Source organism: Rhinatrema bivittatum, chromosome 2, assembly GCF_901001135.1.
Source record: "Rhinatrema bivittatum chromosome 2, aRhiBiv1.1, whole genome shotgun sequence".
Taxonomy (NCBI): Eukaryota; Metazoa; Chordata; class Amphibia; order Gymnophiona; family Rhinatrematidae; genus Rhinatrema; species Rhinatrema bivittatum.
The window spans coordinates 69,942,527-69,957,281 of NC_042616.1; the positions used below are offsets into that span (position 1 = coordinate 69,942,527).

Below are 14,755 nucleotides of genomic sequence, written 5' to 3' on the forward strand. Positions count from 1 at the left end.
CCACACTCCTTTTCCTTCTTTCTTCCAGAGCATATAGTCTGCATTCCTTAAGCCTCTCTACATAGGGTTTATGTTACAGGCACTGAATCTTTTAAAAAATATGTAATATCCCTGCCTATGTAAATACATTCATGTGAGCATGGTATAAACCCTGGATAGAATAAAATAGGAAACTGTCAGACATTTTAGAAATGCTAGTACTAAACACATCATAGCTTCAAGAATACAACAGCCTACAATACCGAGTAATGAGGCGTTTCCAGTAGCCATATTATTCCTGGAGAAAAGAACAATGGGACTGATATTCACAAAAGCCTAGCTCCTAAATTTAGACCCCTAAATTAGGAGCCTAAGTTTTCAGCTGAAAATTCTCATATATTTAGGTTCTTAAAATGTTGATCCCTAAATTTAGGACTGCTATTCGTTTCCCTAAATGTATGTCCCTAATTTAGGTGCCTAGTTCTGAAAATCAGTGCTAAGCCCCTAACTTTGTTTCCCTGTCCTAACTCCAGCCGTGTAGCCATCAACTTTTAAGCTCACAAATTTAGGTGCCTAGTGAAACTAGAAGGTGCATATTCAGAAGTTTTTAATTGGATAACTCAGAAATTATGCGGCTAAATGAATATTTGAGCATTTATCTGGATACATTTTAGCCAGATATCTTATTTTCCATCTAAAATTTAGCTGGATAACTTAGGGGCATTCTGGGAAGGAGTTTTGTTAGCTGGATCATTTATCCAGCTAAGTCTCGTCGAGCCAACATGCTGTCCTAAAGTTTGTGCGACTGCACTATTGAATATACCTTCAAAGTTAGCCGGATAAGTTCAACAAAACTGCGCTATTAATTAGACAAACTGTTGGCTGTGGTTATAGAGCTCTGTCCCAGTTTTGCTAGCAAGTTTTTCTTGATATATTGGATGCCGTTTTTCTATTTTATTAGTGGGGAGAAGGTGATCACCTATTGAGAAGTGGACTGACTATTGACCGACATTCCCCAGTGGGAGGATTTGTCTTTTCCCATCACTGATTTCCACCAGAGATAATGTGGCAGCCCCTGTAAAACCAAGGAGCGCTTTTGAGATTCCCACCCTCATGAGTCTGCTTGGTCAATCATACAGTGTCACATTTCTGTTCACTTCTGTATCCTATGTTGTATTCTCAAATCCCCTGATGCAGGCGTTGCCGAAACATGATCATGCCTGGAATATTTATTTTCATTTTAATTCCTAATGTTTGAATGTTATTTATGTTTTATGCAATTTCATTAAATTCTATTTTACCATGTGTAAAATTGTTCCTTTTTAATTTTATGGATTATTTTTCTATTTTATTAGCTTGAATTGACCAACAAACAACATGTTCTAGAGCTCAGTAAAAATTCACTGTTCACAAAGATGTCATCTCTCTATGGCTTAATAATAATTACTCTGTACCTTTCACCTTTATCTGGAATTTGGCCAAAGGGGTTCCCGGTGACACCTGAAGATCACGAAGCTCTTCCAGGATCTGAGGCAACTGTCCTTCCTCAGTGGTTGAATCTACTCCCTCCTGCTCTTTGCTGGATAAGTAGAAAGTTACAGACAAATGTTGGTGTAAGAAAGACCAACATTACCAACAAAATAGACACCACAACTATTTTCATGAAAGTTCTAATATTGCTGCTGACTTCGCTTTGCTTCATGCATCCTTATGCACCCATTCTTAAAAATACCTTATATTGATAATTAGGAATTAATAAAACATAAAAGTGCTTTAATATAGTTAGATTCTGTAAGATATCCATAAAACCATTTAAGGGGGACCACCATACTTTGCAGGAATATTGTTGTGCAAATGGATGCAGAAGCCATTTATTATAGAAGACCATGATGATTCTGAAAGAAGTGCCCTCTTGAAAAATAAGTCCTCTTTTCCTATATATCTATCTATCTATCTATCTATCTATCTAGATATATATATATGCAAAAAAGTGACAGAAACAATTTATATACTCAAGTTCCAACCACATTCACAAGTCAAAGAGTACAAAAAATGGAGGAACAATATAATTTAATAAGCAAATTTACTAATATTGTATTACAAAAAAAATGAAGCAAAGCTTTTTTTGAAATTACAGTCACATACAATCAAATATAACAGCCTCAAAAATACTAACAATCTTTCTTCCTAGTCATGTAATGACACAGTCCACTTTCGGATAAATTATAATAAATTCTGTAGAGTCCGTGCAAAGAATATGGCAGATGCAAGCACATAGCTTTATTTAGCATGCACCATTTCTTCTATCCACAGTAATCAAATGTGCTGAATCCATGCAGAGGACACAGCAGTCCTGAGAACCAGTAACTTTATTAAGCATGCATCATTTCTTCTATCCCTACTGGCTGCATCTGCCATATTCTTTGCACGGACTCTAAGAATTTATTATAATTTATCTGAATGTGGACTGTGTCATTACATGACCAGGAAAAAAGATTGCTCCCTGCTCCTACCCCGAGGAGCAGGGAGCAGAATGTAGTAACAGAAGTAGCAAGGCGCTGTCCCGAGGAGTGGGGAAGCGCCGCACAGTCTCGAGTTCATAAGCGCTGACCCGAGGAACGGGGTGCGCAGCTTAGTCACAAGCGTTGTCAGTGGCCCGCGGAGTGAGGTACACCAGCGCTGGGTCTGCATGAAGCAGAGCAGCACGGCAATGGTCCGCAGAGCAGGGTACACCAAAGTGGAAGCTCACGGGAGAGTAGTTCGGCAGTTGTCCGCAGAGCGAGCTACACTGAAGTAGAAGCTCACGAGTAGAGTAGTTCAGCAGTGGTCCGCAGAGCGGGGTACACCGAAGGAGAGACTCACGAGCAGAGTAGTTCGGCAGTTATCCGCAGAGCGAGCTACACTGAAGTAGAAGTTCATGAGTAGAGTAGATCCTGGTGCAGCCCCGAGGAGCGGAGAAAGGTAGACAGCGACCGAGGTGCAGGGCCCTCCAAGGAGCGGATAGCCAGAGACAGGAGCAGGGCCCCCTAGGAGCGGGTACCCGAGAGTGTCTCACGCCAAGGGAGGCAGGAACCAGGAATCAACGTCCGTGGCGAGAACAGCAGGATTCAGCAAGGAGGGAACTCATTGCCAAGTCGATTAGAGCCAGGCCTCGATGGTGCTTAAGAGTCCAGGGCTAGTGATGTCGTTGAGGGGAGACGCCCCTGAGGTTCCCGCCCTGGCATCCTTAAAGGAGGGTCATGGGGCGCACGCATGCCTAGAAAGGCCCGGAAGAGACATGGCAGTCAGTGCCGTCCTCGCCACCCTAGGGAGTCCTGAGATGGAGCCATGAGGGTCGGAGGCAGCTAGCCACAGCAGTGAGTCTTCCTAGAGGAGAGAGGGCAGTGAGGCATGAAATGAGTAATAGCAGTTGCAGCCATCTGCGACCAACGGTCCTAACAATGTGATGGGGGATGAAGGGCTGTTGTGCACGGAGCAAGAGAGGGACCTTGGGGTGATAATATCTAGCGATCTGAGGACAGCAAAGCAATGTGACAAGGCAATAGCTAAAGCCAGAAGAATGCTGGGCTGCATATAGAGAGGAATAACCAGTAAGAAAAGGGAGGTGATAATCCCCTTGTACAGGTCCTCAGTGAGGCCTCACCTGGAGTACTGTGTTCAGTTCTGGAGACCGTTCCTCAAAAGGGACAGAGACAGGATGGATTTGGTCTGGAGAAAGGCGACAAAAATGGTGGGGGGCTCTATCAAATGACTTATGAGAAGTTGAAGAACCTAAATATGTATACCCTGGAGGAGAAGAGGTGCAGGGGAGATATGATACAGACCTTCAGATACCTGAAAGGTTTTAATGATGCACAATCAACAACAAACCTTTTCTTTTGGAAAGAAATCAGTCGAACTAGAGGGTCACAAAATAAAACTCCAGGGAGGATGACTCAGAACCAACGTCAGGAAATAATTCTTCATGGAGAGGGTGATGGATGCCTGGAATGCCCTTCCGTAGGAGGTGGTGACAACAAAAACAGTGAAAGATTTCAAAGGGGCATGGGATAAGCACTGTGGATCCTTAAAGACTAGAGTATGGAAATGAAGAAAAAAGTGCATGGGGATAACTTGCTGGTGTGGCAGTTATTACCCTTAACCAATAAACCTTCATACTGTTGATGTAACTCCATCATTGCTTCAACAGCAGGGGGAAAAGAGGAATTAGATTCAGACAGCACCAACAAGGACATTAAATGTTACGGTCTGGGAAAAGAAATAAGCATGGGGGTATCTTGCTGATGCGGCTGTTACTACCCTTAACCAATAAGCCTGATACTTTTGATGCAACTCCAACGTTGCTCTCTGCTTCAATGGCAAGAGGTAATGGGGACCTGGAATCAGACAGCAACCAACAAGGGCCCTGACTTTGATGGTCTGGGAAACTGATAAGTATGGTGGTAACCTGTATAGCACAGGGGATATTGCTGTAGGCTTGCTGGGCAGACTGGATGGACCACTTGGTCCTTATTCTGCCATCATTTCTATATTTCTAAAATCCCTCCATGAATTCTTTAGCCTCTTCTTTAGTTGTTAAAATCTGAGATTCGCCTCTTTGATGCACTCTGATGTGTACAGGAAATTGCAATGAAAACTTTATGCCTTGTTTAAACATCTGGGAACATTACGGAATCATCCCCTTCCTTGCGGCAAGCACCTTAGCAGAGAAATCCGAGAAGAGCAGCAGTTTCTTGTTCTCATATCTGAGTTCTGTTTTTTTCCCTGTAGGCTGCCAACATTTTCATTTTATCGGTGATGTTTAGGTACTTCGCAATTATCTTCCTTGGTCTTTTTTCAGTCCCAGTCTGTGAGCACAATCTATGTGCGCTTTCAACTAAAATAAGGCGGCTCTGTTTTGCCACCCAAAGCAGCTCTGGAAGGCCTTGCTCACAACAGCACAAAAGCGCCTTGCCTTGCAAGATCTCCGGCAACTCCACTGACTGCGGTTCTCCAAGTCATCTAATTTCTCTTCCAGGGCCTGTTCTTTTCTGGAGTTGTGCCACCTTGCCCTTGATACTTCCTAGGTGCTGATTGTGCCTGCTCAATTTTTGATTGACCACCACGATCACAGTAGTCTGATTATTCATTTTTTCATTGAGTTAGTCCAGCGACGACTGTAATTTTGACATCTGTTCTTTCACCGCCATAGAGACTACATTGGTAAGCTCCCAAATCTTTGCCTTCATCATCCCTTCAAGCACAATCTTTGCTTCAGGCACCATCTTGTACTTCAAGGCCGTGACTTTTTCAGTCCCTTTTCCTTTAGTTCTGGTCAATATTCTGCCCTTTTTTAAAATCTATCAATCCTGTGCCAAACACAAAAGCTCTGGTAATTATTTTAACTTTGCAGATTATTTCCCTGGGTAGCTGGATTGCAGCTCATCCCCGAGAAGCTTGGATACCCAACCCCCTCTCATAAGTCTCGGAGCTGACATTTCTTTTAAAACAACACAAATGAAAACAAACAAAATTTCATTTATTTTTATTTAGTTGTGTTATAAAAACAAATTGAAACAAAATGGGAAGTTTTGTTAAAATATTCCCATTTTATTTCAAATGAATGCACATCCATCTTCAGGATCATCATTGAGGAGATAGGCTCAATGATCACGTAAAAATGATCACATAAAAACTTGCAAGCACAAAAGGGTACAGCCTCAAAGGAGACTTCATGTTAAATCTGAGCTAGCTTGGAGATCTCAGATTCCATGTCATGACAGTCAAGGTAAATGATAAGGGAAGAGAATAGAAACAAAGGGATGTGCATTGTTGGTCCATTCATTTCATTCATTTCAGTGGTGTGCACATATCTCATGAATGGAAGGAAGGTGTGCAAAATTGATGGTATGCGCACATGTGGGTGGCCGCCTATATCCGCACATACCATCAGTTTTGTGCGCCTTCTTTCCATTTGCAAAATATATGCAAACCGCCGAAATGAATGGACCAACGAATGCACATCCCTAGTTGACAGGGAGAATGTGGTCACCCATCTTATGTCTGCCTTAAAATATATGTAACAAAACAGAGGGCATATAGATACTCAATAAAAAACACAATGAGCACAACATGACTTCCAGTTTTCATGTTTATACTTCCACTGATTTTGTACCTGGACAGATAGCCCTGGGCACTGAAGTACGACGATGTTTCTGTTGCCTCGGCTGTGTCATAGTCAGAACTGGTCACTGTCAAATACAAAATAACAGGGTTACAAGGACTGTTCATGCTTTGCAACTGTTCTACCACTTCATGCACTAACATAGAGGTACTGACTGACTGTAAGAGCAACAGAAGCCAACACAGAGTTTTCAGAAGGTAACTTCATTAGGCTAATTTATATTTTAAAATGCAAGGGTTCTGTGCAACTAAGATTCCTTCCCCAGGCAATGTAAATGAGAAGGAAGTGATATAAGCAGTCCCTAAAACTTACATTTTTACATCATCAGTAAATATAAAGATATCATAAAGGGATCTAAGAAAATAGTGTAATCCAATAGACACAAGTGGCCACCATAGGGGTTTATTCATTATAAGTAAATATAGAAGCCCAACCAAATGGCAGTTAAAAGAGAAGGTGTTGTATAGTTCTGGATAGTCAAAAGAGTTACTGTATTTATATTTATTTATTTCAGTTTTCATTATTCACTTTATTGCAATGTGCCTAAAACAAGGTACAGCAATATAAAGGATATAATTATATATCAATCAAGGACAAATTGTTAACAGCTCATAAACAATCATTAATATAATATAGAAAGCAAGAAACAGCATAATAAATCAGGTTTTAGCAAGGGTAAATCCACCTGCTAAAAAATATGGTCCCCTCTAAATGGCTAAATTTAAGTGGTTAAAATCTTAAGCCACAGAATTGTAGTCAAGTAAAAATGAGGCTGGGTTGAGGAGCTGCTGAGGCGGGCTTTTGAATATAGCTGGTTAGCATGATATTTAGTGCTAACCATCTAAATTTAGCCTGGTAAGCCTGGTCACACAAATAGCAGGACTAAATCTACCTACTAAAATTCTGAGTGGATAGATTTAGCTGGATTCTAGGGATGTGCATTCATTTGAAACGAATGGGTAAAACACAAATAAATAAGTCTATTTTTGATTCATTCATGGATCCCTGCAATGAATGGAGGGATGCCATTAATTTGAACAAAAATGTTCACGTCATTCGTTTATGTTTCCCATTCAAGTCTATGGCACATTCAAATCTATAACTGTGTAGTGCTGAGAAAATAAATAACTGGTAACTATAGCATCCAGCTCTTGCTTGTGTGACATCAGAGCTGAGGCAGGACAAGTTGGCAAGGAAACCAGACAGAGGACAAATCACAATGCAGCATCTTTTTAACTAGCCCAATATTTCCCAACATTTTCAAGTCCAAGGCACACTTACAAAAACATTATGGGCCAAATTTTAAAAGGTGCGTGCGGGCGTAGATTTGTTCGCGCAACCTGGCGCGAACAAATCTACGCCCAATTTTATAACATGTGCGTGCTGCAGCGCGCATGTTATAAAATCCAGGGTCAGTGCCACAAGGAGGTGAACAATTGTGCAACTTGCGTGCCAAGCCGCGCAGCCTTCCTCCAAAGGTAAGGAGGGGGTTCTAGGTAGGGCTGGGGGGGCGGGTTAGGTAGGGGAAGGGAGGGGCAGGTGGGGGGAGGCGGAAGGAAAGTTCCCTCCGAGGCTGCTCCAATTTTGGAGGAGTTCCTCTTCCTTTGTTTATCACTGCTCTGCCTGCAGAATCTATTGAAGCTGAAGTCCCTCTCTGGACTGCATGCTATTTGGTGGTCTGGGATGTCATTGACTTGTGATTTGGAGTATTTTCATTCCAATGTTTATAAGGAAAAAAAAAAAAAGAACCTTGATCAGAGGTCCGGTTGTTTGTCCTACTTTTCTTTTCTTTTTTTTTTTTTTAAACGATTATTACTCAAATATGCTGATTCAGTTAATATCAATTTGGATAGTGGCCACTGATCTTGCAAATATTTCTTTGTTTGGTTAGGACTTTTGACTTAACCAACACGGCCAGGTAATTTCACTGTTGGAAAACCCTTTGTATACTGAGGGGTCTGCGGAGATGAAGGAAGATCTTTATCTAGGAGTATAGGAAGAATATGAGGGAGGGTGGTGGGGAAGAGGTTTGTTTCTTGTGGAGACAGAGTTGGTGTGTATCTGGGGGAGACGGGGTGGGGAAGAGGGGGTGGATACTTGGCTGGATCAGGTGCTTGTGTGAATGTGAAGGCGATAGAGTGGATGTGTGTATTCAGTCTGTCCTATGTCGCTGGGGTGCTGTCCCTGCAGTAGGTTTCACCTGGGGGGGGGGGGGTTTCCTGCTCCCCAGGGCCTAGCTTGGGGTCCTGGAGAGGCATGTTCCGATTGTAGTTACTGTTTGGTGGATTGGTTCCATGGTAAGCTTTAATCTATTTCCTGTGAATCTAGATGGAATCCACTCCCAAACAAGGAAAACAAGATATTGAATGCTTTCAAAAAAACTCAAAGCGGATGTGGTTTTCCTACAGGAGACCCATTTGGACAAAAAAGAGCATGCTAAACTGTGTAAAGACTGGGAGGGGAATTGCTATGCAGCATCTTTCTCTAGCAGACACCGTGGAGTGGTTATTTTTCTTCATAAAAACTTCCCTTTCCAGGCTGAAAAATGCACTGAGGATTCACAAGGTAGATTGTTTTTCTGCTAGGAACTCTGCTGGGGAAGCAATATGCACCGTGTAATGTGAATGCACTTAATATTTATAGTCACTAATTTTTCTCTGGTATATTGGCTGCGTTGATTCAATATTCAGACTATAGTGCAATAATGGCAGGAGATTTTAAGATTTCAGCCGACAGTCAAGTGGAGTGGATTGTAAGCTAGCTAAGGCACTGAAGAAGAATTGGGCTCTTACGGGCGTAAAATCTTTTGTTATCAGAACTGCAGATGATGGATATTTGGAGAGTCTTACATCCGGAGGGGAGGGACTTTACATTCTTCTCCATCCCACATGGGGTGTACTCCTGATTAGATGCATTTCTAATTTTTCTCTTTTTTCCAATGCCACGTCTGCTGGTATTCTCGATAACGGATTATCTGAGCTTTCTCTTGTTTCACTGACATTTAATTGTGGTGAGAAGGGGGCTTCCCGGCCCTGGAGAACGAGTCCTTCTCTTTATTATGATAGGGAATTTCAAGAATATTTGAGTGCAGTTGGGGCAAATTGCTATGCTTACAACATTCAGTCTGATGATAGTAAGATAACATTTTGGGAGGCAGGGAAGCAACGCTTCAGGACCAAATTATTGCTTATGCTGTGGGGAAGAGGCGCAAGAGTGATGCATGCATATTGAAGCTGACACACAATATCCTCTTTTTGAAATAGCAGCAAACGCATACTATGCAGGAAGCAGATAAAGTAAAGGTGCATGAGCCAGGAAGCAACTGTATAAATTGCTTGGACAGAGGGCAAATGTACAATATATTTTTTTTATAAATTTAAGCTGCATAAATCTGGAAACAAGGCTGGACAGTTGCTAGCGTGTTTAGTACATAATGAAAAGAAATTGTATTATATATCAACTTTTAAAATGAGAAATGGCCTTCAGACTTCTAAATTATCTGAAAATTGCAAGATTATATGTTGACCTTTTTCAGAATTTGTATGCTGGGCAGCCAGGATCACTGTCCGCTCTTGAGTCCTTTTTCCAGACGTTGCACATTCCCCACATAATGGAGAACCAATTATCCGTTTTAAACAGACCAATTTCAGATCTCGAACTTGCTACACAAATAAAAATGCTGAAGTTGTCTAAGGCTGCTGGCCCGGATGGATTGGGCAATCAAATTGTATAATATTCTGAGACAGTCAACAATACCATGGTTGCAATCTATGCTTACGGAGGCGGTAGAATGTAAAGGGTTCTCCAGTGATATGAACAGATTTTACATAAAAAAAGATTAGGATCCATTAATACCAGAATCCTTTTGCCCTGTCTCGCTTCTTAAAACTGACGTAAAGTTATTTGCTTCTATTCTGGCTAACAGGTTGGGGGTGTATTTCCAAATTTAATTGGAATAGATCAGGTAGGATTTGAGCAAAATAGGTTTTCTCTAGTTAACATAGTTAAGGTTTTACTTTCCTTGGAAACTGGTAGTTTAGATGTTCTTTTCCTTAGCATAGATGCTGTAAAAGCATTTGACAAGTTAACTGGTCATATCTGTTTTGGTTGCTTGCTGAATATGGGATTAGTGATTTCTTTTTACATGGTATACAGGCTTTATATAATTCCCCATGTGCTCAAATTTTAGTGAATGGTCATCCATCTGTTTCCTCTTCTCTCTGTAGGGGGACGTGCCAGGGGTGTCCCTTATCACCACTCTTATTTCTTATGTTTTTAGAGCCCCTAGTTATGAAGCAGCGAGAGCTGGGAGAATTTAAGGGTATTTGATTCTGAGGCTATGAATTTAAAATCAGCATATTTGCAGATGACATGTTGCTATTTATGAGTGACCCGGCACTGGCAATTCCTAATATAATGGGCACGATAACATCTTTTGGTCAGTTCTCGGGATTGAGCATTAATTGCTCCAAATCTATAGCATTCTTGCTTGATAGAATCTTACCGGAGAGGTGGAGTGGCAGTTTCTCATTTGCATGGGAGTTAGATAAATTCACCTGTTTGGGTACTCAGCTAGCTAGATCTTATCCAGCTATTTATAATTTGAATATCAGAGATTCTATTGAAAGGGTAAAGAAACTCTTTGGTAAGTGGCAGGACCTCTCATTATCCTTATACGGGAGATGTGCATTAGTGAAAATGGTTGCACTGCCAAAGTTACTGCACCCTCTTCAGATGGTCCCTTGCTGAGTAAAACAAAGTGATACCAGAGTGTTCACATCTGCTGTAATATAGTTTATTTTGGCAAGGGAAACCTGCAAGAATAAGCTATGCCAAGCTGTCAAATGATAAGCGGATGGGTGGCTTGCACCTACCTGACTTGCCGTGGTATAATGTCAGCTGTCAGGTGAGGTTAATTGCTGATTTATTGCTGGGAGTTAATAAGTACGCTGCCACAACCTTACTGCAATCTGATGTACAGGGGATGTCTCACTGATTAATAGATTGCATTATTCAGGGCAAGTGATGTTAATGTGAGTAACAGGTCACTACTGTTGCACTCTTTGATTAAAGCATGGAAGTGGATAAGGGATTTTTGAAAACTTTCTCCACTTAATTCACCTTTTATGCAGCTGGTTCGTCATGTGCTGGGGCAAGAATTTAAGCTCTTTCATTTATTTAGGGACTGATTAGGGTTTGGGATTTATTATGTCCTGGGTTATCTGACACTGTTTCTTTTCAAACATTGCAAGAAAAGTACCATATCAATTCTACGAGCTAGGCGTTTTATAGATTTGATTGGTAAGTATATGCTGGAAAATCTATTCTGGAGAAACTGGACCTGTGTAGAAAAGGTACGCCAGTGAAATGTAATAAGATAGCTTGGTGGTATAAATTACTGAGAAATAATGTAGATGTTATATATTTCAAGCCTTTAGTGAATACCTAGGCTGAGGATTTGGGAATAGAGATGACGGAAGATGACTTACCTGGTCTCTTTTCACAACTATATTAGCTAACTTCTGATATTTACACCAGGGAAACACAATTTAACTTTTGCATAGGGCCTTTCTTGATAAAGCAAGGGGACATAAATTGAGATTTTTGGTACAGATCTGTGTTTCAAGTGTCAGCGAGAGGTGGATACCTTTATTCATATGTTTGTTATCTGTGGAAGGCTGAGTTTTTTTTGCCAGGAAATTCAAGACAGGCAAGCAAAGGTCCTGGTAGAACCAGTGGAGCTGACGACCGCATTAATAATGTTAGGATTGGATATTGAAGATGATAAATATGCAATTTTGGAGAAGCATTTTTTTTTTATATTTGGCAATCTTGTTAGGCAAGAAAGCCATATTATTGCACTGGATTAATGATGCTCTTCCCCAGTATCACATTGTGGGAATGATTAATGGTATGTTACTTCTATAATGAATTCCTGCCGTACAGGCAGAGAAAAATAGCTAAAGCAAAGGAATTCTTACAGTTATTTATTTATTTATTTATTTATTTATAGTTTTTTTATACCGATTTTCCTGCATAAAATGCATATCAAACCGGTTTACAATGAAACAGAATAAGCAGGAAGTAAAATTCCTTAGTCTAATACATTTATGTATTTATTGTTATTTATTGTTATGGTATAGATACTGTGCAACTTTGCTGGTGGAAACTCAATCTTCCATAGTAACATTTATGGCACTTCATATTTGACTGATACTATGTTTGTATGTGTGGGGAAGTGTATGAGTGCATGAGTGGCTGAGCACTGACCAGCGCATATGGGAGGGTAGTTGTATTGACTGATGGAGAGGGGGTGGTTTGAAAACAAGAGAAGTGTTGTTCGTTGATTAATGGCTGTTCAATATTTGCACTATGTAGCATACTTGTGGATTATTGTCATTGCTTTTATGATATGCATTTGGTTTCTTGAATAAACAAACAAATAAATAAATAAATAAATAAATATATATATATATACATAAAGAATGAATCATATTCAGTGTCCCCATCTCACTCAGTCTGGAGATAAGACATAAATGGAGGAACTCAGAGGCAGAGGCTCAGAAGAGGGAAGAGGAGGAAGTGGTGGTGTGTGCACTGTGCAGGGTTCAGTAATTTATGCCCTGCATGCTGCTCATTAATTAACACACTCCAGGGCTCATACTATAGCTAGGAAGTAGAGGCATGCATGTCATGAGTACACATGTTCTTAGAAAGGAGCGCCTACTGGTATCTGCTGGTGACTCTTTTTGCTGTGGGGTACTGACAGCAGAGCCCAGATGCTGGTTTGGATCTGAGTTTCAGGCAGTGGTGACTTTTGCATGGCACACCTGATCAGGTCTGAAGGCACATCAGTGTGCCATGACATACTGGTTGGGAAACACTGAAGTAGTGTTTCCGCCTATAGTTGCTATCTGGATCACATGATGCTGACATACTCCCACTGTAATGACTGAGCATGTGCAAGAACCTCTGTATTTCCTCTCTAGCAGTTAGTGAAGGATCTGATTTGAGAAGCTCTCTCAGAATTATAAAAAAAAAGCTATAAAAATTGTATTTAGCACCGGTAAAGGGCTTTATCTGATCTTCTCTGCTGCTGTGGCACTGCTGCTTTTTCTCTTCCTTGGAGGAGGGTCAGGATAGGATTGTGGAGATTATAGCAGTGCTAGTGATTATTTTTCTCTGAGATAGGTCAGCAGTGAGGTTAACTTAACACACTGACAGACTGAAGAGAATAAGATTTTCACCAGGCTGCCAGTCTAAGTTATTGGTTCTGTTTAACTAACAGTTGTTTTGTGTCTGCACACAGCACATACATACACTGGAAAGTGTTATTGTGAGTGGGGGTATAATATCAATAAATAAATTCCTTTGTGATATCCAAACCCCAGTAGAAAATCCACGTCCAAATCCATCACAGCTTTGGTAAGGGTACAGGATTTGCAGCAGAGCCAGCCCAGACTAAGAGCATTGATAAAAAAGGCAGTCCTTCCCTTAAATTGAAAAGACTTTTTGAGCTGCAGATTGGCAGCAGGGGAAGGCAGCAGCAATTTAAATTTGGAGAGCATGTGCCACCACTGCCTGTTTCTCTCCCTCTTGTTTTGGATCAGAGAGAAAAGGTGGGAGAGCTATCCAAGGCTAGCATTAGCAGACAGGGGCAGCAGAAATGCAACACCCAAAACCAGCAGCACACTCCTCTATGCAGGGTCATCATGACCATTAGGCAGGACTAGACAGTAGCCTAGGGCACCGCAAGTGGGCAGAGTGCCATCAATGTACGCAAGGGTGCCATTTTTGAAATGTCAAAGGAAGTATAAGAGCAGTCGCAGTGCATAAACCAGAAGGAAGTGCCAATTGAGACAAGGTGGTATGCAATGTAGAGAGTACTGTAAGAGGGGCACTTTCAATTCAGGGTGGGTTTGGGGGAGGTGGTGTTACATTGGTCTGCCTAGAGCGCTACAGACCCTTGCACTGGTCCTGCCTTTATGGTTACTGTTTCTGAGACAGTGAAGGTAGTATTTTCACTAACTCATTCTGAGGAAGAATCTTGTCTGGGATTCTCTGAATCAGACCTTGAAGAGCTAGTAGCTGAAGAAAATTTAGGTGAATTAGTCAGTAGCATCTTAGCCTCCAGTGCGGTGATGGAGGAGATATATGATACTGAGTGTGTTGAAAGCAACCCCCAGGAATAGCAGACAGTGCAGGTAGAGAGTGTGAGTGAACAACCTGGCATTTTTCCTCAGAGTCCACCCTTAGAGTCCACCTCAACTCCAGTGCTAGCATCAGCCTCCATGGATGTAGAACATAGATTGCAGAAGATATCCCTGAATTGGAGGCATTTTAAAGCGAGGGAGGATCTGGGTTTTGTTCAGAGTTTTCACTGCAGTAAGAATATCAGTCGAAGGAAGCAAGTGGGGCATCAGACAAATACTGGAATGCAGCATCACCTGCAGAAGCAGCACCCATTAACACTGGCATCAGAGAAGGGTGGCGGTACTAGCCTGAGGACCCCTTCTGCCACTCAAAATAAAAATCAGAGGAAGGGGAAGACTCTTCCCCAAGCTAATCCCACAGCCCCTTCCACCAGTCAAATGGCAGGCCAGCAGGCACCTG

The 14,755-nt window shown here is 41.4% G+C and overlaps 1 protein-coding gene across 11 annotated transcripts in view; it reads right to left on the bottom strand.

Annotated features, from left to right (window-relative positions):
• OBSCN (obscurin, cytoskeletal calmodulin and titin-interacting RhoGEF) overlaps positions 1-14,755 on the bottom strand; it is a 745,212-nt gene that overhangs the window by 268,660 nt on the left and 461,797 nt on the right. For all 11 annotated transcript variants that reach the window (XM_029588301.1, XM_029588307.1, XM_029588308.1 and 8 more), the window contains 2 exons: positions 6,134-6,209; positions 1,434-1,558 (listed from right to left, as the gene is read on the bottom strand). In XM_029588301.1, coding sequence (XP_029444161.1) covers positions 1,434-1,558; positions 6,134-6,209 — 201 coding nt within the window. The remainder of the gene's footprint in view (positions 1-1,433; positions 1,559-6,133; positions 6,210-14,755) is intronic.